The sequence below is a fragment of the Aquarana catesbeiana genome, linkage group LG07, assembly GCF_042186555.1.
Source record: "Aquarana catesbeiana isolate 2022-GZ linkage group LG07, ASM4218655v1, whole genome shotgun sequence".
Lineage (NCBI taxonomy): Eukaryota > Metazoa > Chordata > Amphibia > Anura > Ranidae > Aquarana > Aquarana catesbeiana.
Window position 1 is genome coordinate 292,548,223 of NC_133330.1, and position 25,677 is coordinate 292,573,899.

Genomic DNA, 25,677 nt, shown 5'->3' on the forward strand with positions numbered 1-25,677 from the left:
CTGATTATAAAGTGTTGGCTGGAGTTTTGCTTTAAAGCGGTTATATACCCCACTTTCACATTTTTACCTACAGGTAAGCCTATAATAAGACTTACCTGTAGGTAAAATGAATATTCGCCTTGCATGCAGCTGCTGACATCGGCGGCGCATGCGCTCTGAAGGTGCGGCGGATGCTGCCGGAAAATCAGAGCTCCTTGCTGGAAAGAGGACTCCTGTGTGCAGGAGGTGTGTTACTGGCCAGATCAGCAGGTGAAAAGAGGGAAAAAGACAAAAAAAAAAAAAGAAATGCAGCCACCACATCTAATGAGTAAGCTGCAATATATTACATATTTGGTTTTGAGTTTAATACTGCCATCCGGAGGACTTCATATGACGTCCTCGACTTTCGGGGCTTATATCTGAATGATGTCTGAGGCTACAGACATCATTCAGATACCGGCATTTTCAGCCGGCGATTCCGTACACCATAAGAATGATCATAGCGGCTGTTCCGCCGCTTGATCGTTCTTACGGGCGGCGGGAGGGGACGTCCCCCCCTCCCGCCACCCTCCGGTGCTACTACCGACTCACCTCAGCGATCGGTGAGTCGGACAGCGGATCCGCCGGCGCCGGATGTTCACCATAGAGATTTCCGGCAGACCAGATGGTCGCCGGAGTCTCTATGATCTTTCGGAGGCCGGGCGCGATGTTATGACGTCACGCCCGGCCTCTGCATTAAAAAAAAACGGCGCCGCTTCGGCTGTGAAGCGGCGATCGTTTTATTTTTTTTTTTTATTTCAGGCTTCCCAGCCTAGAGGTGAGATGTGGGGTCTTATTGACCCCATATCTCACTGTAAAGAGGACTGATCGTGTCATATTCCTATTACAAGGGATGTTTACATTCCTTGTAATAGGAATAAAAGTGATCCAAAAAAAACAAAAAATTTTTAAAGTGTAAAAATAAAAATTTTTAAGTAAAATTAACAATAAAAAAAAAAAAAATTTTTTAAAGCGCCCCTGTCCCCGTGAGCTCGCACGCAGAAGGAACGCATACATAAGTCCCGCCCACATATGAAAACGGTGTTCAAACCACACATGTGAGGTATCGCCGTGAACGTTAGAGCGAGAGCAATAATTTTGGCCCTAGACTAGAAATTTTAAAGCGTCGTCTATGGGGATTTTTAAGTACCAAAGTTTGGCGCCATTCCACGAGCGTGTGCAATTTTGAAGCGTGACATGTTAGGTATCTATTTACTCGGCGTAACTTCATCTTTCACACAATGCAAAAAAATTAGCTAACTTTGCTGTTTTGTTTTTTTTTAAAGCATGAAACTGTTTTTTTTTCAAAAAAAACGCGTTTGAAAAATTGCTGCGCAAATACCGTGCAAGATAAAAAGTTGCAATGACTGCCATTGTATTATCTAGGGTCTCTGCTAAAAAAACATATATAATGTTTGGGGGTTCTATGTAATTTTATAGCAAAGAAATGATGATTTTTGACATGTAGGAGCGAAGTGTCAGAAATGGCCTGGATGCTAAGTGGTTAACTGGTATGTTAGTGGCTTTAAATATGCTAAGATCTGACATACTTAGACTGCTCTTAAAGCGGACCTTCAGTCATTTTTTCAACTTTCCATTTATTAAAATCTTCTGCCTTGTTTTAACTTCGGATAGTAAAACATTTTTTTTCTGTCAGTAAATACCTTATACAACCCACTTCCTGTTTCTTGTCTGGTAATTAGCCTAGACATATGACATCATACACAGCTCACTCTCCCACTCTCGTGAGAGTTTGCCTGGAAAGGAGGGGGGTGAGTCATAAGAGGGCCAATGAGAGCTGCAGAGCTGGAGGTGTGCCTCTGTGTAAATTCAGGAAGTGAACAAGCAGCAGCTTCAGCTGCCCACAGTTAAAATGGCTGCAGCCAGACTTAGTGGAGGGAGATTTCTGCAGCATATTTGGCAAGTACAGAATCACAGAATATATAAAATAATATGCAAAGTGATTGGAGGGAAGCTTCAGAATGGCAAAGATGTTTTTATTACAAATAATGTGAGCTGATTGCAGTTCCTCTTTAAGTTAAATTATGAACAAGACAAGTGCAACATTTTGTCATTGTATTATTGCACCAAATCAAATATATTATCTCAGATGTTCATTTTTTAAATAAATGTCAATGGAAGTTTCTTTCCGTATATGAAATGACTCCCTGCAGGAAAGGACTTACACGCCACCAAGCCAGCTGGTAAGGAGGGATGTCATTTGGCACCTGTGATTGTATAGGAAATCTATACAAAAGTCTAATAATTGATTCCTTAAACTACATTGTCTTCTTTTTTTCTTCTTTTTTTTTCTTTAGGGCTACACAGATAAAAACCTATTCCTGGGACAATGCACAGGTCATATTGGTTGGAAATAAGTGTGATATGGAGGATGAGAGAGTGATACCTGCAGAGAAAGGAAAGCACCTAGCTGAACAACTTGGTATGTGTTGTGCTGCGGCACCCTCTACTGGCATTCAGACAAATTTAAAGGCACTTTTTGCTAAGTATATTGTCTATTGTGTAGATTTTCCTCTTTATGTCCTACCCAGTGAGATCAGTCCTAAATTTATATGGCTATTTTTGCAAAATTTCGCATTCCCACTGATACACTGCTAGTTATTACTAACCTGCTCAAAAATAATAGATTTTATACCCTTAAAATGATGATGGCAGCTGGACACACTGAAAGATGGTGATAATTACAGCAGAAGATGATACTAGAATGGAAGATTGCTTACCAATAGAGATGAACGATGATTTGCAGCAGAATGCATTGGCGTACATTGGAAGCAAACATTGACAAAATTTTGCCCAAAAAGTGAAGTTGGTAGTTTTGCGGCAAACTGAATTTCGCAAAATTCTGCTGCGAATCCACGGTTACAGAAAATGCATATTTAGCATCCACCCGGCCTCCTTGTCCCATTCAATTATCTGCTACCTCCTATTTTAGCATCCCTGCACATTGGACAGAGGTGATAATGCTTGGTCATCTGGCATTAAGCAGGCTAGAGCCAGAGGAATTACATATTTAAAGCTGCATTGGTGAAACCGGAAGTCACCTGCCTGTCTCTCTGTGCAGGGTTATAGAGTGTAAGATGGGCTGAACAGAATTTCAATTTCTTTAAAACGTGAAATAGTAAAAATATATTTGCTTCGACTGTTTATGCCCCTGGTGCCCAACCTATGGCCCATGACACTCTTTGTGCAGCCTTCAGGGCTCCTGCAGAGAGTAATCTGTGCTTCCCTACTGCCCTACTGCCCTGTTATAGTAGTGATTTCTAGCAGACTCATGTAATATATGTCCTGAAGCTTATCCCCAGTCTACAACAACTCCTATTACATAGTTGCCAACATTGTAAAAAAAATTTTAGGGACACTTTTTTTGGCTGTAGGCGGAGTCACATTATAATCAGGGGGCATGGCATGTGTTAGTAGGTGTGGCATAAGCGCCAAATAGTGGGTGTGGTTTACACGAATGGTGGGCGTAGCTTAACTGGGCATGGCTCAAAGGGTGTGTGGTTAGAGTGAGATGAATGAGGGATGGAGCGGGAAGGGGGGGGGGAAGAAATGGGGGGGGGGGGGAATGGAGGGACAGCAGCCCCAGATCGTACACCACAATAGAAATGTGTAATCCAGAGTTTAACAATCAGCAGCTAAAGATACTCCAAACACCTGGTGTTAGCGCTTCAATCATCCCGGCATCATGGTTGTTATGGTGTCAGGATGATTGAAGCGCATTATTTCTATTACATTGTAATATAGAATGAAATCATTCAACTCACCATAATGCAGAATCAGTGGGACACCTGAGTGTGTCACCTGCCACGTCGCCTGCCACCAGGTGCCCCCAGCAGAGTCCGTCCTTGCATCAGGTGCCCCCAGCAGAGCCTGTCCTTACATTAGGTGCCCCCAGCAGAGTCTGACTTTACATCAGGTACCCCTAGAAGCAGAGGCCCTCCTTACAGATCTGTGTCCCTGGCAGCAGAGCCCCTCCTTACATCTGGTGTCCCTGGCAGCGGAGCCCTCCTTACAGATCTGTGTCCCCCAGCAACAATGCCCTCCTTACTTAAGTGTCACCAGCAGCTGGCAGCCCTCCTTAGAGCGATCTGTGCCCCCAAGCAACAGAGCCCACCTTACTTCAGTGTCCCTGGCAGCAGCAGCTGAGCCCTCCTTACAGAGCGATCTGTGTCCCCCAGCAGTGCGACAGCTACAGTTCCCGGCTTTCTCGTGTGCTCAGTGGAGAGGGAAGCAGCCAATTGGCTGCCCCTCCCCACCGAACACAAGGGGAATGTTTTTTCCTAAAACAATCCCGATTTTCCCGGGACAAAGGCAAAATCCTGAGAAATTAATCGGGATGAGCTCTGATCCGGATGAGGGTCCCAAAATCGAGATTGTCCCGGGGAAAAAATTAAAAATTGGGACTGTTGGCAAGTATGCAGTCATCCTGACACCATACCAACCATGGTGCTGTGATAATTGAAGTGCATTATTTCTATTACATTGCAAAGAAAAGAAAAAGAAAGAAAGAGAGAAAGGGAAGGAAAGACAGAGGGAGGACAGAAAGAAAAGAAAAAAAAAAGGAGAAAGAAAGAAAAAGAGAAAGAAAGAAAGGACAGAGAGAAAGGACAGAGAGAAAGGAAGAAGGAAGAAAAGAAGAAAGAAAGAAAGAAAGAAGGGACAGAAAGAAAGAAAGAAGGGACAGAGAGAAAGAAAGAAAGGACAGAGAAAAAGAAAGAAAGGGCAGAGAAAAAGGACAGAGAGAAAGGACAGAAAGAAATGGAAAGAGGGAGGACAGAAAGAAATAAAGGACAGAGAGAAAGAAAGAGGGAGGACAGAGAGAAAATTAAAAAAAAGGACAGAGAAAGAAAGAAAGAAAAAGAAAGAAAGAAGGACAGAGAAAAAGAAAGAAGGACAGAGAGAAAGGAGAGAGAGAAAGAAAGGACAGAGAGAAAGAAACAAAGGACAGAGAAAAAGAAAGAAGGACAGAGAGAAAGGGCAGAGAGAAAGGACAGAGAGAAGACAAGAGAAAGAAAAGGACAAAGGGAGGACAGAAAGAAAATTAAAAAAAAAAAAAAAGGACAGAGAAAGAAAGAGAAAGAAAGAAAGGACAGAGAGAAAGAAAGAAGGACAGAGAGAAAGGAGAGAGAAAGAAAGAAAGGACAGAGAAAAGAAAGAAGGAGAGAGAGAAGAAAGAAGGACAGAGAGAAGGGACAGAGAAAGAAAAGGAAAAAGGGAGGACAGAAAGAAATAAAGGACAGAGAGAAAGAAAGAAAGAGAGGGAGGACAGAAAGAAAAGGAAAAAAAAAGGGACAGAGAAAGAAAGAAAGGACAAAGAAAGAAAGAAAGAAAGAGAAAGAAAGAAAGAAAGAAATAAAGGACAGAGAGAAATAAAGGACAGAGAGAAATAAAGGACAGAGAGAAAGAAAGAACGAGAAAGAAAGAGAGGGAGGACAGAAAGAAAAAGAAAGAAAGAAGGACAGAGAAAAAGAAAGAAGGACGGAAAGAAAGGACAGAGAGAAAGAAAGAAAGGACAGAGAGAAAGAAAGAAAGGACAGAGAAAGAAAGGACAGAGAGAAAGAAAGAAGGACAGAGAGAAAGTAGGACGGACAGAAAGGACAAAAAGAAAGGACAGAGAAAGAAAGAAAAGGAAAGAGGGAGGACAGGAAGAAATAAAGGACAGAGAGAAAGGACAGAGAGAAAGAAAGAAAAGAGAAAGAAAGAGGGAGGACAGAAAGAAAGAAAGAGAGGGAGGACAGAAAGAAAAGAAACAGAAAGAAAGAGAGGGAGGACAGAAAGAAAGAAAGAAAGAAAGAAAGAAAGAAAGAAAGAAAGAAAGAAAGAAAGAAAGAAAGAAAGAAAGAAAGAAAGAAAGAAAGAAAGAAGGACAAAGAGAAAGAAAGAAGGACAGAAAGAAAGAAGGACAGAAAGAAATAAAGGACAGAGAGAAAGGACAGAGAGAAAGAAAGAAAAGAGAAAGAAAGAGGGAGGACAGAAAGAAAGAAAGAAAGAAAGAGAGGGAGGACAGAAAGAAAAGAAACAGAAAGAAAGAAAGAAAGAAAGAAAGAAAGAAAGAAAGAAAGAAAGAAAGAGAACGAAAGAAGGACAAAGAGAAAGAAAGAAGGACAGAAAGAAAGAAGGACAGAAAGAAAGGACAGAGAAAGAAAGAAAGAAAGAAAGAAAGAAAGAAAGAAAGAAAGAAAGAAAGAAAAGGAAAGAGGGAGGACAGAAAGAAAGGACAGAAAGAAAGGACAGAGAGAAAGGACAGAGGGAAGAAAAGAGAGAAAGGAAAAAAATAAAGGACAGAGAAAGGAAGAAGGAAAAAAGGGAGGACAAAAAGAAAGAGAGAGGAAAGAAAAGACAGAGGGAGAACAGAAAGAAAGTAAGGACAGAAAGAGAGAAGGAAAGAAAGGACAGCGAGAAAGAAAGGACAGCGAATAAAAAAGAGAAAGAAAGAACTGACATTGGGTGTGATAGGAAGAGACAGTGAGCACGGCCTTGATGGGTTTATTTTTTTTTGGGGGGGGGGGGGATAGGAAGTGGAGGTGGGTGACCCCTTATGAGGACATATAGCTGATGGTGGCCCGGTTAGATTTTTGTGTATTTAAAAAATTAACCGGACCACCATCAGCTATTTGTCCTCATAAGGGGGGGTCACCCACCGCCACTTCCTATCTCCCCCACCCCCCCAAAAAAAAAACAAACATCAAGGCCGTGCTCACTGTCGCTTCCTATCACACCCACCCAAAATGGAAAAAAAAGAAAAAAAAAAAAAAAGAAAAAGGAGGGGTCCACCTTTAGCCACCCAATCCCATAAAGGCCACCCACTGCCGCTTCCTATTACCACCCCCCACCCACTAATTTTTATTTTATTTTTTTAAATACACAACAATCTAGGGGGTGGGGGGGGGGGCGGTAATAGGAAGCGGCAGCGGGTGGCCTTTATGGGGTAGGATGGCTGAAGGTGGACCCCCTCCTCTTTTTTTTCACATTTTGGAGGGTTGTGATAGGAAGTGACAGTGAGCATGGCCTTGATGGGGGGGGGTGGATAGGAAGTGGCGGTGGGTGACCCTGTTAATTTTTTGAATACACAAAAATCTAACCGGGCCACCATCAGCTATTTGTCCTCATAAGGGGGTCACCCACCGCCACTTCCTATCCCCCCCCAAAAAAAAAAACCATCAAGGCCGTGCTCACTGTCGCTTCCTATCAGACCCACCCAAAATGTGAAAAAAAAGAAGAAAAAGGAGGGGGTCCACCTTCAGCCATCCAACCCCATAAAGGCCACCCACTGCCGCTTCCTATTACCGCCCCCCACCCCTTAGATTTTTGTGTATTTAAAAAAATTAAAATTTTGGGGTGGGAGCGGTAATAGGAAACGGCAGTAGGTGGCCTTTATGGGGTTGGAGGGCTGAAGGTGGACCCCTCCTTTTCTTTTTCCATTTTGGGGGGGGTGTGATAGGAAGCGACAGTGAGCACAGCCTTGATGGGGGGGGGTAGATGGGAAGTGGCGGTGGGTGACCCTGTTCATTTTTTAAATACACAAAAATCTAACTGGGCCAACATCAGCTATTTGTCACCATAAGGGGGTCACCCACTGCCACTTCCTATCCCCCCCCCTAAAAAAAAAAATCCCACCCATCAAGGCTGTGCTCACTGTCGCTTCCTATCACCCCCCCCAAAAAAAAAAAACTGAACTCTTTGTGCCCCCCCCAAAAAAAAAAAACACGAAAAAAAAACAAAACACCACACAATTTCCCCCTAAGAGAGCACACTAACCCGCTGTACCAACCCCCCCCCCCCCCCAAAAGGGAGGGAGAATTTATTCTTTTCCCCCTCAAACAGAAGCTGGGAGCACTTTGACTTACCGTGTCTGTGTAAAGTGACTCGCTCGCTCCCTCCACGTGGCACCGAGTGTTCCCTGGTCCTGGCCTCGGGCTCCCCCGGACCTTTCAAATTCTCCTCCTCGGGGTCCCTCCCAGGCTGAGCCTGAGGCAGCAGTGTAAACAGGAGAAGGCGAACCTCCTCCGAGTCCTGGCACTGACACAGCAGCCGCAGCAACAGTCAGACAGCGTGACACAGCGGCGCACCTCCTCCCCCATCCATCCATGTGCCCCGACTGCGCGGGTCTGGGCGGGCTGGCGTGGTAACTTAAGTAGCCACGCCCCCGCTTGCCATACTTGGCAAATCAAGGCAAGCAGAAAGAGCATGTGTCCTCCTTGTCCAATAGAAGACAAGAAGGACAAAATGAGGCAAGAGGGGAAGCTCTGCAGTGTTGTAGGGGGAGGATACGAGGCTGCGGCGATATAATAATTAACGCTTTATTGCCCAAAAATTTGCGATACTCGGGACAAGCGCAAAAATTCGGGACAAATAGCGGGACACAATAGGATCGGGACGAGGCTCCAAAATTCGTGAATTCGGGAAATCGGGACTATTGGCAACTATTCTATTAGCAGGTTCTCAGCCTCTGACAATCTCATGTATAAATCTAGCATCATATCTGCAGTCTCTTACCATCTCATGTATCATATTTGCAGGCTATGACCATTTCTTGTATCATGTCTGCAATCTATGACCATGTTTAGCATCATGTCCACACTCTCTGACTATTTCTTGTATCATGTCTGCAGTCTCTGAATATCTCTAGTATCGTGTCCACAGTCTCTGACCATCCCTACTATCATGTCCACACTTTCTGACCATCTCTTGTACCATGTCCACAGTCTCTGACCATCTCATGTATCATATCTGCAGTCTCTGACTATTTCTTGTATCATGTCTGCAGTCTCTGACCATCTCTAGCATCATGTCCGCAGTGTCTGACTATCTCTAGCATCATGTCCGCAGTCTCTGACTATCTCGAACATCATGTCCACACTCTCTGACTATTTCTTGTATCATGTCTGCAGTCTCTGAATATCTCTAGTATCGTGTCCACAGTCTCTGACCATCCCTACCATCATGTCCACACATTCTGACCATCTCTTGTACCATGTCCACAGTCTCTGACCATCTCATGTATCATATCTGCAGTCTCTGACTATTTCTTGTATCATGTCTGCAGTCTCTGACCATCTCTAGCATCATGTCCGCAGTGTCTGACTATCTCTAGCATCATGTCCGCAGTCTCTGACTATCTCGAACATCATGTCCACACTTTCTGACCATCTCTTGTACCACGTCTGCAGTCTGTGATCATCTCTTGTATCCTATCTGCAGTCTCTGACCATTTCTCGAATCACGTCTGTAGTCTCTGACCATCTCTTGCATCATGTCTGCAGTCCTTGAATTTCTCCTGTGCCATTGTCTGCCGTCTCCAACCATCTCTTGTATCCTGTTGTGTGTCTGCTGTTTCTTATGCTAAATATTCACTGAATTTTATGTGCAGCCATTTGGTGATATTGAGGACCACATTTGAAGCCCACCATATTAAGAAACTTGACCACCACTGTTCCATCATTCGGCTGTCAAATGTCAGAGCCTGTACTGATTATTAAGGCCTTGCATGACAGATGAAATGGAGAATCCATGTACAGACTGGGTTCTAGGATTCCAAGGGCTCTATGGGGTACATAGCTCAGTTTTAAGACTAATGCAGGTATTTGCAGGCATAACGATGCACTTAAAAACTTGGCCATCAGTTTTAATAACATGAACGTGACCTAGTTATAAAAGTGCTAAACAGATTTTAAACACCCTTGTGCACCTTCCCAACCCCTTATTTTTTTAAGGCAGACCTGAACTTTAATTTTAGATCAGCTTTTAGCAGACACCCTACAGGATTTTTTCTGACCTGTACTGAGCAGAGGATATGCATGATGCTTGCAAAGCAATCTTCCCAGGATTTCATCTTTCCTGGAGGGAGAATCTACAGCCCTGTTGTGTGGTGCATTTAAATTCTTTTTTCTGAAGGAGAGGTGCAAGTCATATTGTAGAAGTGGGGTAGACTAACTCCTGTGGTGCCTGAATGAGCCCTGCAGCGATTCAGGTCTCTTGCTATATGAGTATGGTATACCACATGTCCCCACGTTTTCTCCATCATCCTGCAGCTCCGATCAGCACTAGAGGACAATGGCCACTGATGGTTTTGTAAAGAAGTCACAAGTACAGCATCAGCTGAAATCCATGCTCCTCTTTGTTATCCTTCCAGCTGATTGTGTGCATTGTAGTGTTGTTCTATAGAACATCCCTAGTCATCAGTCTACATTGTAAACCTGCTGTATAGCTAGCAGAGCCATCCCAGCTTCTGATCCAGACTAGATAGGGGCAAAACATAACTATGCTCTATCCATCTCTAATGAAACCTTTATGTCCAGTCACTAAAGTCCTGTAAGATTTAATTTTTTTTCTGTTGATAAGCATGTCCTAAAGCTCAAGAAAATTGAAATATTAAAAAAACCAAAAAAAAAAAAAACATAAGATCATATCTTGCAGATTCCTTGAAGAGAACCAGTTATGACTGGGCTTATGCAAGAACCTTAACGCCGGTGCCTCCCAGCCCTTTAAGAGGTTTCTGATGCTGGGAGGCGGAGCAGGGTTTCTTATCATGTGACCGCCGGGATTGGCTGTAACAACTGTCACATGATGGAAAAGCTCTCGATCGCAAGTGGCGTACACAGCTCTGTTTACATTCTGGTACGCATATATGTGGCCGCTCGCCGAGAGGCTGCATATATGCGTACCGCTGGCGTGAGGGGTTAAAGTCAATTTTTTTAATGATTTGCCATCTTTGTCCAATTGGGAAATATACCTTTATATCCTGTCCAAATACCAATTAGGGAGCAAGTGTAAATTTCTCCAAAGTGAGGGCATCCCTGGTTGTCATCAAAACTTTTGTGTCTCCATTAGAAGATTTCCACTCTTGCTGTTCAGCGGATAACCCAAAATTTGGGATTTTCTTTTACTTCACTTTGAAGGACATGATCTCCCCAATAGGGAACAGACAGCAGTAAAAAACTGAAAGGTGCTTTAATCACTCTCCAAAAAAAATGTCTTTAGTTATTTAAATTTTGTAAATTTGAAGCTTTAGATTCATCCCTCATCAAAACACTGGAAAGTACCTATTTTATGTCCTGTGTTTATACACCACTGACTTATTGCACAGTTCTTTACAGAGCACTTAGAACAATTTACATCAGTCTGTGTCCACTGAAGGAGCTTACAATCTAATTCCACTACTACATTCACGAGGGCCAGTTTGGGAGGAAGGCAATTAACTTATAAGGGTTGCCCTATAGACAGGTCATTTAAGGGCCCATTCACATCAAGTCTGTTGCAGTGCATTTAACATGGATTACATTGCATAATAACATGCTTTGCATAAAGACAGTCTGTTCATTTAAACAGGCTGCCTAATGCACCACAATGGACCAAAAATTACACTGCTGCATTTTTACTAGTGCATTGCCTGGCAATGCATTGTAGTGCACTGTAACACAGATGTATTGGGGTGTAATTGGCACTGCGGCACTCCAACACATGTAATCTGTGTTAACACAAACCTATTAGACCCTATTCACACTGGAGTTTTTCTGCTCATTTCCCCATGCCTGACTATGTTTATTATGCATATTTCTAATTGTCCCTGTTTACCCGTGTACACTCAGTTGCCCTATGCTCAAAAAATACATGAGCGTTTTTTTTTGTTTTGTTTTTTTTGCATATTAGACATTTTTGGCCTCATAAACTTCAATGGCAGAGCCTATGATACGCATGAGCACATGATACACGTTTTTACACATGAAAAAGACATGCAAAAATGCCCAACTGCAGCAGTTGCACCAATTTTTTTCTTGACTCTTGAAAAAAAATTAAAAAATATGTAAGCTGTATTAACAAAAGCTGTATACACTGAATTGAGCACTCCAGGTTCTCCCCATTAATAACATGTATATTTTTCATACTTAATGGTAAATTCCTCAAATCAGTGGGAGTACCTCAGTAAGGACCATTAAGCAAAAACTGATTTGACTCAACCACCAGAGGAAAAAACAGCATATGCAGTGCCTTGTTTTTTTATACCCCTTGAAATTTTCCACATTTTATCATATTACTTACAACCAAAAACGTAAGTGTGTTTTTTTGGGATTTTATGTCATAGACCAACACAAAGTGGCACACAGTTGTGAAGTGGAAGGAAAATGATAAAATGTTTTTCAATATTTTTTACAAACAAATGTGAAAAGTGTGGCATGCATTTGAATTCAGCCCCCCTGAGTCAATACTTTGTAGAACCACCTTTCAGTGCAATTACAGCTGCAAGTCTTTTTGGGGATGTCTCTACCAGCTTTGCACATCTAGAGAGTGACATTTTTGCCAATTTTTCCTTGCAAAATAGCTCAAGCTCTGTCAGATTAGATGGAGAGCGTCTGTGAACAGCAATTTTCAAGTCTTGCAACAGATTCTCAATTGGATTTAGGTCTGGACTTTGACTTGGCCATTCTAACACATGAATATGCTTTGATCCAAACCATTCCATTGTAGCTCTGGCTGTATGTTTAGGGTTGTTGTCTTACTGGAAGCTGAACCTCCACCCCAGTCTCAAGTCTTTTGCAAACTCTTAACAGGTTTTCTTCTAAGATTGCCCTGTATTTTACTCCATCTTCCCATCAACACTGACCAGCTTCCTTGTCCCTGCTGAAGAAAAGCATCCCTACAACATGATGCTGCCACCACCATGTTTCACGGTGGGGATGGTGTGTTCAGGGTGAATAAATGAATGAATGATTTGTAAAGTGCTGCAAATGCGAACTGAATCGCCTCAAGGAGCTAGATGCATTCTGTGTTGTCAGCTTCTTAGAAGAGGTAGGACTTAAGTTTTTTCCTGAAGGCCTGATGGTTTTCTTCCATGCGGATGTAAGTCAGAAGAGCGTTCCATAGCCGAGGTCCTTGGACTGCGAATCTTCATTCTCCCTTTGCTTTGTAGCGGTATTTGGGAATGAGGAGGAGGTTTTGGTTAGATGATCAAGATTGCGATTGGGTGTGTAGTGTTTTTTTTTCTCTCGAAGGTATTGAGGAGCGTTTCCTTGTATGCATTTGTGGGTGAGGCAGAGGGTCTTGAATGTGATCAGATTCTTTACAGTTAGCCAATGTAGGCTCCTCAGGGATGGGGAAATGGACTCCCAGGGTTTTTTCCTGTTAGCAGTCTTGCCGCCGCGTTTCGGATGAGTTGTAGGCGCGCAAGCTGATATTTGGGTAATCCTATGTAGAGCGAGTTTGCGTAGTCGAGTCGGGAATTGATGATTGTTCCAACTACTGCTGCTTTGTCCTCTTCTGGGATGAAGGGGATGAGTCTAGGTAGCAGGCGGAGGAGATGGTGAGATCCGCTAACTACTGATCCTATTTGTGCGTACATTGTAATTTCTGAGTCAAAGATGAATCTGAGACTCTTGGCTTTGGTGCTTGGAGAGATGGTCTGTCCAAAAATGGTGGGAGGTGTTCACGGAGTCTTGGTTTTGAAATTTTGGTTAGCGTGTAGGAGAAGAAGTTCTGTTTTTGAACCGTTGAGTTTGAGGGAGCTAATGGTCATCCAGTCATCTATCAAAGTGAGGCATTTCTCTAATTGCTGATGGTGGTCTTTTTGTCCGGCGATGGGAAAGTAGAGTTGGGTGTCATCAGCATATGAGTGGAAGCAGAGGTCCGATTTTCTGATGATTTTGAGGAGTGGGCGAATGTAGATGTTGAATAGCACTGGTGACAAGGGTGAACCCTGAGGGACTCCACAGGAGATTGTGCGTGTTTCAGAGGTGAATGCTCCTAGTTTAACTGTCTGAGAGTGATTCTCTAAGAAGGATGCAAACCATTTTAGACCAGAATCTGTGGCTCCTGCTACTTCTGTGAGGCGGACAAGTAGAGTATTGTGGTCCACTGTATCAAATGCTGCACTGAGGTCTAAACGTACCAGGAGACATGATTCTCCGTCATCTGCTGCTTCAAGGGCATCGTCCCATATTTTGAGAAGTGCTGTTTCTGTGCCATGGCCTGGGCAGAAGCCTGATTGCAGAGGGTCCAGGAGTTGGTGTGTGTCCAGGTGGCATTGTAGCTGTTGTACCACCTCTTTCTCCATAATCTTGGAGATGGTGTTGAGGCTTGTTATCGGTCTGCGGTAGTTAGGGTCCTTAGGGTCGAGATTGGGTTCCTTTAGCAGGGGTTTGACGATGCCTTGCTTGACGGTGGTTGGAACAATCCCTTCTTTGAACGACTGATTTATGAGGTGTGTTATAGTAGGGGCCAAGATGTCGGAACATTCTTTCAGGAGTTTTGTGGGAATTATGTCGTTTGGTGATGTGCTGTCTCGAAGGCTTTTAATAATGTTTTTTAGTTGTGTCAGTGATTGGGGTCAAAGAGAAATTCGGTGGCTGTGTGATGTTCGTGTCGATATCCTCTTTTTGCTTTGGTTGAGTGAGGTTGGTTGTTTTTTTCTGTTGAATTGATTTCCGAATGTTGTCGATTTTGTCGATGAAGAAATTTGATAACTCATTGCAGAATTCTTGAGTATCGTTTGCTGGGGACTCTAAGCAGGTTGGGTTCATTGACTAGGCGACTATTTTAAAAGGTTCCCGCGGCCGGTTTAAGGCAGTTGAGATGGTGTTTGGGAAATGTTTTTGGCTTTGAAGATTGCTTTGTGGTATTTCACAGTGAGTACTTTGTAGTTTGTATGGTTTTCCTTGGTAGGATTTCTTCTCCATGCTCTTTCAGCTCTTCTACATTCTTGCTTGAGTAGGGTGAGAGTGCCATTAAACCATCTCGAGTTTTTTTTGCGGATGAGTGTTCTGCGTTTTGGCGCCACTGAGTCTGCTGTTTGTAGTAATGCCTTGTTTAGGGAGTTGAGTGTTTGTTCCGTTGAGAGGTTTAAGTTTTTAACAATGGTATTTTGTTTAATAATGTGGTTTTGAAGAGTTCAGAGTGTAGTTTCTTCTGAGATCTGTTCCAGTGTGTTGTTGTTGCGTGTTTCTGTTTTTTGGAGGGTGGTGTTATTGGTGATTTTAAATTTGATAGCGTGGTGGTCCATCCATGGTAGTGGTGTGTTGTCGAATATGTTGATGTCCATATTCTGTTTGAAGATGAGGTCTAGAGTGTGTCCTGAACTGTGCGTGGGAGCATTTATCAGCTGTTGAAGAACTAGTTCTTCCAGTTGGTTAATGCAGGCGGTCGCGATAGGGTCTTGGGTAGAGTTTGCCCAGAGGTTAAAGTCCCCAAGTACCAGAAAGTTTTTGGTTTTCAGGGTGTGTATTGAAATGAATTCAGCGAGTGGTGTAAGGAGATTGGTCTTTGGTCCTGGTGGTCTGTAGCATAGTAGTATGTGAATGGTGTCTTGGAGTGTTGTTTGAAGATGCAGGGAGAGTGTCTCCATGAAAGGCACTGAGTTCTGTAAAGTTGGTTTGGTGAACACAAGGTGCAATTTGAAGATCACTGCTAGGCCTCCTCCTTTTTTTCCTATTCTATGCTCAGTTAGGATACTGTAGTTCTCAGGCACCAATTCAGTTAGGATGGTGTTGCAGTCAGATGTTAGCCAGCTCTCCGTAATGAAGAGGCAAACTATGTTGTTTTCGATGATGAAGTTGTGGATTTCCAGTCTGTGCTTGACTGCAGATCTGGTGTTGATCAGGGCGCATGCTAGTTGTTGTGGTTGGATTGGTGTCCCCCTGTATTTGATGGTTGATTGTGGGTTGGTCCTTAGTAATTTTTTCTTTTTTTAGTCTTTTTTGAGTGGCGGTTGGTAAAGTTAAGGTGGTGTTTCTTAGCCTGTGGAGGGCGTCCGCTGTGTATTTGAAATTGCACATGGTGAGAGACAAAGTTGCTGAAGGAAGGATGATCTAATGATGGTACTGATGTAGCGATGTTGAGTTTGCTGGGGGATAGAGGTATCAGATGGCTGCCACTGCTACTGGAGTAGTGTAGTTGACGGGCTGGATGATGGTGCGGAAAGTTCTGGAGGAGGTGATGAAGGGGCTATCTACCGTCCTCCTGTTGATCCAGAGGAAGGCAAAAAACCCCTAGCTGAGCTGGCCAGTTGCTACAGCAGAGGAAAAAAATTCCTTCCTGACCCCCCCCCCCCCCCGAGGGGCGATATCGGACTCGAGGACCCTGGATCAACTGCTAGGGTACCCCGGTGGGCTTACCTGTACAGGGTCCAGAAGAAAGACGGGAGAGAGGAGGGGAGGGGGGGCAGTGGAGGGGTGAGGGGGATCTGGCCACTACTTACTGGTTGGACTGGTGCTGCGGCTGCGTCTAGGAGGATCTAAGATGGATGCTGGGCAGGGCCAGAGCCGTGGATATCCTGGTCTCTGGTGTCAACCTGTGCCCCTGCAGTGAGATCCAGTAGCGAGGAGGGGGTGTTCCAGGTGTAGAGGGGCACAGGGGCCGCTGGACAAGTGTGGGAGGGGTATGAGGTGGCTGGCTGGCCGGAACTAGGCCGCAGCCGTGGTCTGTCCCCTGAGTCTAGTGGCTGGAGAGCAGGGTGATTGGACGGCGGCTGCGGTGGTGCCCTTGGTGCCCTGGGGGGGTAGTAGTGGGTTCGGGACTGTGAACAGAGAGGGGGTCCGTGGGATGGTGGGTCCTACCTGGAGGTGGCGGGAATGTTCACCGAGGGCCGGTGGAGTGCATGTGGCCTTAGGAGGGAGGACCAAGATGGCCGCCGGATAGGCCCGAGTTGCGGGCCGTCCGGATGCTAGGGAGTACCAAGATGGCCGCCGGCTAGGCCCGAGCTGCGGGCTATCCGAGCGCTATGTACCCGGTCCGGCTACTATGATGGGCGAGAGGATGGATCCGGTGAGAGGATGGATCCGGTGAGAGGATGGATCCGATAGGAGGGGGAGCGTGGGCCAGCCGATCAGTTGTGGGAGGTGAGGCGGCAATTCGGAGCTGGCCGGAGCCACGGAGTGTCCTGCGGGATGGGCCTGTGTGGCCGGTGGACTGAACGCAGCGTCCAGATGGTGTGGACGGCGTGATGGATAGGTAGGGGGGGTCCCGGTGCAGTTCTGCTGGGGGAGTCCGGGGTGAGCCCTAGGCGACTGGGTGGACGGATGGCTGGAGCTGCTACACTGGAGGTCTGCTCTCTACAGCGTCAGCACTCAGACTGGGTGATGTGTAGTGTTAGTTTTCTGCCACACATAGCGTTTTGGTCTCATCTAACCAGAGCACCTTCTTCCACATGTTTGCTGTGTCCCCCACTTGGCTTCTCGCAAACTGCAAACGGGACTTCTTATGGCTTTCTTTCAACAATGGCTTACTTCTTGTCACTCTTCCATAAAGGGCAGATTTGTGGAGTGCACAACTAATAGCTGTCCTGTGGACAGATTCTCCCACCTGAGCTGTGGATCTCTGCAGCTCCTCCAGAGTTACCATAGGGCTCTTGGCTGCTTCTCTGATTAATGCTCTCCTTGCCCGGCCTGTCAGTTTAGGTGGACGGCCTTGTTTTGGTAGGTTTGCAGTTGTGCCATATTCTTTCCATTTTCAGATGATGGATTGAACAGTGCACCGTGAGATGGGATAATTTTTTTTTATAAGCTGACCCTGCTTTAAATTTCTCTACAGCTTTCCCTGACCTGTCTGGTGTGTTCCCTAGCCTTCATGATGCAGTTTGTTCATCAAGGTTCTCCAACAAACCTCTGAGGGTTTCACAGAACAGCTGTATTTATATTGAGGTTAAATTACACACAGGTGGACTCTATTTACTAATTAGGTGACTTCTGAAGGCAATTTGTTTCACTAGATTTTAGTTAGGGGTAACAGAGTAAAGGGGGCTGAATACAAATGCACGCCACACTTTTCAGATATTTATTTGTAAAAAAAATTGAAAACCCTTTATCAATTTCCTTCCACTTCACAAGTACGTGCAACTTTGTGTCGGTCTATCACATAAAATCCCAATAAGATACATTTACGTTTTTGGTTGTAACATGACAAAATGTGGAAAATTTCAAGGGGTATGAATACTTTTTTCAAGGCACTGTATATGTATTTTTTTCATTTTGTGTATAATTCCACCTAATGTACCTAATATATTCCACCTAAATGTGCCCAATATATACCGACTTCAGTCCTTAATCATATTTTTTTATACACACAGGTTTTGAATTCTTTGAAGCCAGTGCCAAGGAGAATATTCAGGTGAAACAGGTTTTTGAACGCCTTGTTGATATCATCTGCGACAAGATGTCCGAGAGTCTTGAAAATGAGCATTCGGCGGCCAGTGGAGGCAAAAACTTGCGCTTTGACTCCAGTCCCCCTATACAACAAAAGTGTTCATGTTAACCCAATTACCACCTTGTCTGGGACCAACCAAAACCCCTTGAACTCCAAACCATGTTAACATTTTCATTGGAGCCACTATACCAATACGTAGAACTCTCCCCAGATAAAAGGGCTGGGATCTGATCCCACAAAGCAGAATATCAATCCCTAGAAATTAGCTGCTGACCTCTGTGTGCAAAAGAAGGGTAATTCCTGTGTGTCATATTATGCTTTAAGCAAGGGCAACCTACAATATACACCCCAACTGTCCCAAAATTGACCAGTCATGATCTTATGTGACAAAAAACACATTTTACCAAAGGTGGGCAATGGTCTCAACTACATATGGTCAAATTTGGGACAGAATTTTGGTGGAAGTCCACTTTTTCACTGAGACGTAAGAATTAGCTGTTCATCAGTTGATGAACTATAAGTTCCAGCATGCCGTGCCAACTGTGTATGCTGAGTCTCGAAGGTGGCAGCATGCCCTTGCCCACTTACAGTGACTACATTGTCTTACTTGTGTGATTTGTGTTAGTTTTTGTTCTTAAACTTGCATTTTTATTACTGTTGAAATCTTTGTGTCTTCAATGTGTTTGCAGGTATTTTTTAATGTTTTAGAAATGTACATATATAAATATATTTTGATGTTAAATCTAAAGACATTGCCATTAAAGTCATTCTTTGTTAGGAATGAATCTTGGTTGTATGTTTTCTTTTTCATTTTTGTATGTAATAAATTTCAACAATGCTGAACAAAATTTGGACAGATCAAGAACAGAGAATAAAAATCAATGAAAATCATTGCATGAAAGTAGTGTTACACTCAGCAATCAGCACCCTTCTGTATTCTACCAAACCAGGACTCTTACTACTATCATTAGCTAGTATAGCTTAAAGAGACCTTGTCGCTGCACATCTTCTACGTAAAATGTTTGTTCACCCTTACAGAAAAAAAATGAAGAAGTGAACACTGGACGGTCTTTCCCCCCCCCCAATTGATCTTACCTCCAGCTATGCTGAGCTGTCAGTGCTACTTCAGCCGGTCCAGTGATTTGAAATCCCTCTTTTCCCTCTACCTTGTGCAGCACTTCCGGCATGGATCAGAGAGATTCATTGTGCAGGTGCTGACCAGAATCATTCTGGTCCACCCGGAAGCGATGTACAGAAAAGGTATGGGGGAGCATGGATTTCAAATATTTTTTTTAAATTATTATTAATTATGCACATATAGGCTGTTATCAGCAGTTTTTGGCAGGGGCGTTTCCTGCCTGGGAAAAAAAAAAACAGAACTAGTGAGGTTTGAGAGGCGTTTTCAGCTGTAAAAACGCTCTAACTCTTAAAAAAAAAAAAAAAAAAAAAAAACCTCTAAAAAAAAAAAAAAAAAAAAAAAGATGAAAACAGCTTAAAAACACTGAAAAACACAGCTATTCTACATTTAGCAGCGTTTTTGAGCCATAGGCTTTTATGGGAGTATAGTTTTGCTAAATGCCGCTACAGCTTAAACGCCAAAAATTCTGAAAAACTCACTCTACAGCTACAGCTTTCTACAGCTAACGTTACTGTTTTTTTTTTTATAACGTCCAGTGTGCATAAGGACTTAAAGCGGTGTTCCGCCCCCCAAAAAAAAATACTGCAGCTGCTGGCTTTTAATAATAGGACACTTACCTGTCCTGGAGTCCCGCGATGTCGGCACTGCAGCCGATGTTTCCATCAGCTGTCGGGTGCTGCCGCAGCCATTGTGGGTAAGGGTACCTAGCAATTTAACTTTACGGCTTCACGCCGGGAACCCTACTGCACGTGCGCGAGCCCTCGCTCCTCTCTCCTACTGGCCCGGCGACAGGGAGAGGAGGAGGAGGGGGCCCCGCAGTGATGTCACAGGCCGCGGTTCGGACTCCCGGAAGTGGGAACAGGATACCTGTCAAAGACAAGTATCCTGTCCCCCTCCCTCCCGAAAGGTGACAATTGTGGCACCGGAGGGGGAGAGGAGACAAATGAGTGGAAGTTCCACTTTTGGGTGGAACTACGCTTTAAGGTGAGCCTGTTTTGTCGATGCCAGGCAATGCATCTTGTTTAGTGCAGAACCAAAGCTACTATGACATTGCATGTGAAACTAATCCTTAATAATTTCAACTTTTTCTCCCATGTTTAAATTGCTGATTTTAGGTGGATCCAGACACAACATATGCAATTTGTTTCCTCCTGCTGTGATGTCTCTCTTCCGCCTAATCTTCTCTGATTAGAATAATCCCTTCCTTATCTCCACATGACAGTTTATCTGTTGCGCCACAGTCATCTGACTGTCTGCTTTTCATATAAGGCATAGTAACTGAAGGGGAACGAGAAGTTGCAGCATGAAGTGATTCTCCTCATAGAGAACCTGAAAGTATTGAGATATGGAAGCTGCTTTTGCTATGGTTCTGGCATTGCTACCCACTGAGTCATTCACATGAAGCAAGTATACAGGACAGGAGCTGAGCCTCTTCAGACTTCACTGGCAGCAGTCTTGTTTTTGGTTAGTGCCAACCCGGTTTTAAAACTGGAACCAGAATAACCTTTAAAAACAAGTCAGCAATGGGAGTTACCATATTTTTGTCTTCACAGATTCACTTTAAAATGAAATGCGTCACAAGGAAACATCCTTGAACATGTATCAGCTCCAGATTAACCCATGCATTCGCCAAGTCTGTAACTTTCTGGATTAAAGTAGCATTCAGAAGTGTTATTTCAGATACAAGGGATAGTGCTTCTATTAGATTTTTTATTGCTGTGTCCTCGTGGGGATATTTCCCTGTACTTTCTGTCCCCAGACACAACAGGAACTAAATAGAAATTCCACTACTGCCAGGAGTTATTCAAGAAGTGTCCCATTTAGAAGTTTTCTCCTCTACTCCTGTTCCTGGGATAACTATATAATTTCAGAGTTCCCATCACTTTCAGCCCTGCTCCGCACTACAGAGCCTTTGTCCCCTTTTGCACTGCTTATGCGCATCATGACGCCCATTCACTCCTATGGGAAAGCCATACTTATGGTGGCCTCCAGCTGATGCTCAGAATACAACTTTCCTAAGGGAATGATCAATTAGAAGAAATAGTGGACCGCAGTCTATGGACTTTATAGGCAGAACACCAAATGTGTTTAAAAGTGAATACAATCTTTGTTAATGCACAATTAAAATCAATTAAGATCACATTAAAAGTGAAATGTAGTAGCATCCTGCACCATTATGCTGGTTATGGTGGTGACCCCTCGTTATGGTAAGAGTTCGCACTCATACACATACAGATCAAAGATACAGATATGATTGTCCAGGAATTGCCACCATCCATTCACATAAAGTTTGCATATTGCTTCCTCAGGAGCAAAGGTGCAAAGACTGGACTGCTACACACAGCACCAGCCACAAGGGATAAACTTCAACTATACATCAGGAATAGGGCGATGGTGGACTCAGCTGGATCTTTTACACTGCACAGCTGTTTGGAGGAATGAACTTGGGCTTATACCTTTTATATTGCATCATATCGTCTTCTAGTGTGACTGGCGTTTGAGTCTGCCACTAATGGCGCAACACACGTGCATATGTGCTGGAGTTAGATGGTACATGCCCCCGGCTTCATTCCCCATATCTTGCTAGGAGTGTACACTGCATTGTGCATACACTACAGGTAGAGCAATCAAAATAGCAAAATTGCCAGGAGCAAGAGGAAGAAGTTTTTGTTTTGTTTGCATGTCTCTTCTGCAAAGAACCTCTACCACCAAGCCTAAACCATCATTTAACTATCAAACGCCAAATTTTTTAAAGATGGTAAATGAAAATTGTATACAAAATCTCACCCATCAGGGTGCAGCATAATATAACACCATTGTCTTAGCTGTCATATCAGTATAAGAATGCTTGCACTGCCACTAACAGAGCCTTTCCCCCCCTTCAGTAACATGTAGCTATGGACTGTTGCTGTCTCTGCTGCGGTCCCATACACCCCCTCCTTAATCAGGTATAGTTAGGTCCATATATATATATATATATATATAATATTTGGACACAGGCACAATTTTAGTTTTCTTCAGGTATTTACCAAAACATATTCAAACTATAGTTATACAATGAATATGGGCTGAAAGTGCACACTCTCGGGTTTAATTTGAGGGTATATACATTCAAATCGGAGGAAGGGTTTAGGAATTACAGCTCCTAAGATTAGGCATCCCCTCTTTTTCAAGGGACCAAAAGTAATTGGACAATTGAATCAAAAGCTATTTTATGGCCAGGTGTGGGCTACTCCTTCGTTATATCTTTATCAATTAAGCAGGTAAAAGGTCTGAAGTTGATTCTAAGTGTGGTATTTGCATTTGGAATCTAATGCTGTCAACCTACATCATGCGTTCAAAGGAAATGTCCATGCAAGTAAAACAGGCCATTGTAAAGCTTCAAAAACAAAACAAATCCATCAGAGAGATAACAGCAACATTAGGAGTGGCCAAATCAACAGTTTCGTACATTCTGAGAAAAGAAGAACACACTGGTGAGCTCAGCAACATAAAATGGCCTGGATGTCCACGGAAGACAACAGTGGTGGATGATCGCAGTATCCTCCCTATGGTAAAAAAAAAAAAAAAAAACCCATTCACAACATCCAGACAAGTGACGAACACTCTCCAGGAGGAGATTATCATTGGGCGTATCATTGTCAAAGTCTACAATCGAGAGAAGACTTCACAAGAGCAAATACAGAGGGTTCACCAGAAGGTGCAACCCATTCATAAGCCTGAAGAATAGAAAATCCAGATTAGACTTTGCCAAAAAACATCTAAAAAAGCAAGACCAGTTCTGGAAAAGCATTCTTTGGACGGATGAAACTAAAATTAATCTGTACCAGAAATACAGGAAGAAAAAAAGTGTGGAGAAGGCTTGGAACAGCTTGTGATCCAAAGCACACAATGTCATCTGTAAAACATAGTGGAGGCAGTGTGGTGGCATGGGCATGCATGGCTTCCAGTGGGACTGGGTCATTGGTGTTTATTGATGATGTGACAGAAGACAGAAGCAGCCTGATGAATTCTGCAGTGTTTAGAGATATACTGTCAGCCCAGATTCAGCCAAATGCAACAATGTTGATTGGATGACGCTTCACAGTACAGATGGGCAAAATGATCCAAAACACATTGCAAAAGCAACCCAGGAGCCTTTGAAAGAAAAGAAGTAAAATATTCTGCAATGGCCGAGTCAGTCGCCTGATCTCAACACAATTGAGCATGCATTTCACCTACTGAAGGCAAAACTAAAGGCAGAAAGACCCACAAACAAAGAACAACTGAAGACAGCTGCAAATAGAGCCTGGCAAAGCATCAGAAAGGAGGAAAACCAGTCTTTGATAATTGTGACAGACCTTACTAAGATAGGGGCTTCTGGAGAGGACTAGGAGCAAACCGCTTACCCACTGACTATGGCCCAGGGAGAGAGCAGATCATTTTCTAACGATGGACCACCACTTAATGGACACTGAGAATGTGGTGTGGATTACTTCAGATGGGACAGTAATATTTATCCACAATATCTCCCAGTAAATATATAGAGACTATTCCTAGTTTGTCTGATTCTGAACTATACATGTTAATTGAAAGAGCTGATCAGATTGGCCTCTGTTCAATGTAGGAGCCGGTCAGTCTGCTACTGGGATCTCCTGCTATTGTCTGAAGGTGTGCTGTGTTTATACTTATGATAATGTGTATTGTACCTTCTGAGCTTGAAGTTGGCAAGTCTGATCTGCAACCTCTGAGTCATCCAGGTGGCAAATTAACGTAATATATATATATATGTTGGTTATTGTAATTATATTCCTGGTTGCAGTTTTTATTGTTAGGGTAATATGATGGGGGGGGTGTCCTCTTGTAGTGTATAAAAGCCTGTATTCTTGTTCAAATAAACAGATCGTTTTGTGTTTGGGAAGCAATGTCTTGGCGGAGATACCCAGTCAGGTTGTCCGGGTTCCGTCACATTTGGTTGGCAGCAGTGGGATGCTTCCTGAAGGCTTGGACATCCAAACCTTCACTGGGATTAAGATCTGGATAGCAGACTTCGGTCACCCCAGCGGAGAAATGGATCTGGTATCAGAGTTCCTGGGGCTGCAGATTGTCCTTTCAGAATACTCCTGACTGTGTCTGTGGATGAATACCTGGAGCTCAGGCAGCAGATTCGAGTAGGGATTGGAGCCCAACAGGTCACTGGTATACACCAGGGCAGGTGCTTTCCAACCCCAGTGCAACAGGTCAGTGACCAACGGGAGTTGCGTATGGCATTCCTGGGAGAGCAGCCCCAGGAGAAATGGGTGAGTGAGTTGGACAGGCTGGTCCAGCAGAAGATAGAGCTGGACAATCGATATCGGGCTCTGCAATGGCATGCAGAGCAGGAATATTTAGGTAAAACAGAATGCTCTCCAGAGGGATATGACTTTGGCGGCCCTGGATTGCTGTGGGAGAGCCTTACAAATGTTTTTGTGTTTGGCGATGAAGGAGAACCTGAACTTTGAGGACCTGCAAGAATACAGAGAGACTATGCTCTGTCTTGTAGGGGTCTCAGAGCTTAAACCCGATCTGGAATATTTGCCAAGGAAAGAACAGCATCTGGAAAGGGAATAGAGGAAACTGCTAGAACACATTCAGCACCATGCCCCAGAATCGGCAGTGGAAACTCTGGAGATTGCTGTCCCCAAAGCTGAAGCACTGACAATCAGAGGGTCCAAGACCTCTGCCCCACACCTGTGGCAGTTCCAGAGGCCCAGGGTGAGAAGCTGGTGACCCCTCAGGGGAGAAGGCAGAGGAGGTTGTTCTTCCTCCCCAACAGTCAGCCAGGTTGAAGGAAATTGACCTCCCTCCCTAACAGTCGGAGCAGATTATGTGGGGTCCCAAGCAGAAGTGCTGGCAACAGGGCAGAGTGCTGCCAAGCTCTGCCCAGCACTGGCAACAACTACAGGGTTCCAGAAAGCCAGGGCAGTCGGCCCCTCTCCCCAGCAACAAGCTGATGTAGTGAAGCTCCTACCCCCAGCTGAATCTCTGGCAAAAGGGCAGAGCGCTGCTGGCCTCCGCCTAGCACCTAAAGTGTCTCCACATCTTCAGGGAGTTGGGGTGATCAGCCCCTCTCCCCAGCAGCAGACCGAGCCACTGAATGGTAAAAACCACCCAGCTGAAGCGCTGGCAGCTGGACAGTGTCAATGACCTCTGCCCCACATGTATAAGTGAGAACTAATCTGTTCAATGTAGGAGCCAGTCAGTCTGCTACTGGGATCTCCTGCTATTGCCTGAAGGTGTTCTGTGTTTGTACTTATGATAATGTGTATTGTACCTACAATGAAACCTCCGAGTCATCCAGGTGGCTAATTAACGTAATGTTTATAGTATATGTTGGTTGTTGTAATTATATT

The 25,677-nt window shown here is 44.0% G+C and overlaps 1 protein-coding gene across 2 annotated transcripts in view; it reads left to right on the forward strand.

The window, feature by feature from the left end:
• The window catches only part of RAB3B (RAB3B, member RAS oncogene family), a 227,814-nt gene extending 208,898 nt beyond the window's left edge, over positions 1-18,916 (forward strand). For both annotated transcript variants that reach the window (XM_073593539.1, XM_073593538.1), the window contains exons 4-5: positions 2,337-2,461; positions 18,092-18,916. In XM_073593539.1, the coding sequence (XP_073449640.1) occupies positions 2,337-2,461; positions 18,092-18,276 (310 nt within the window). In that variant the 3' untranslated portion in view covers positions 18,277-18,916. The remainder of the gene's footprint in view (positions 1-2,336; positions 2,462-18,091) is intronic.
• Positions 18,917-25,677: the final 6,761 nt, after the last annotated feature.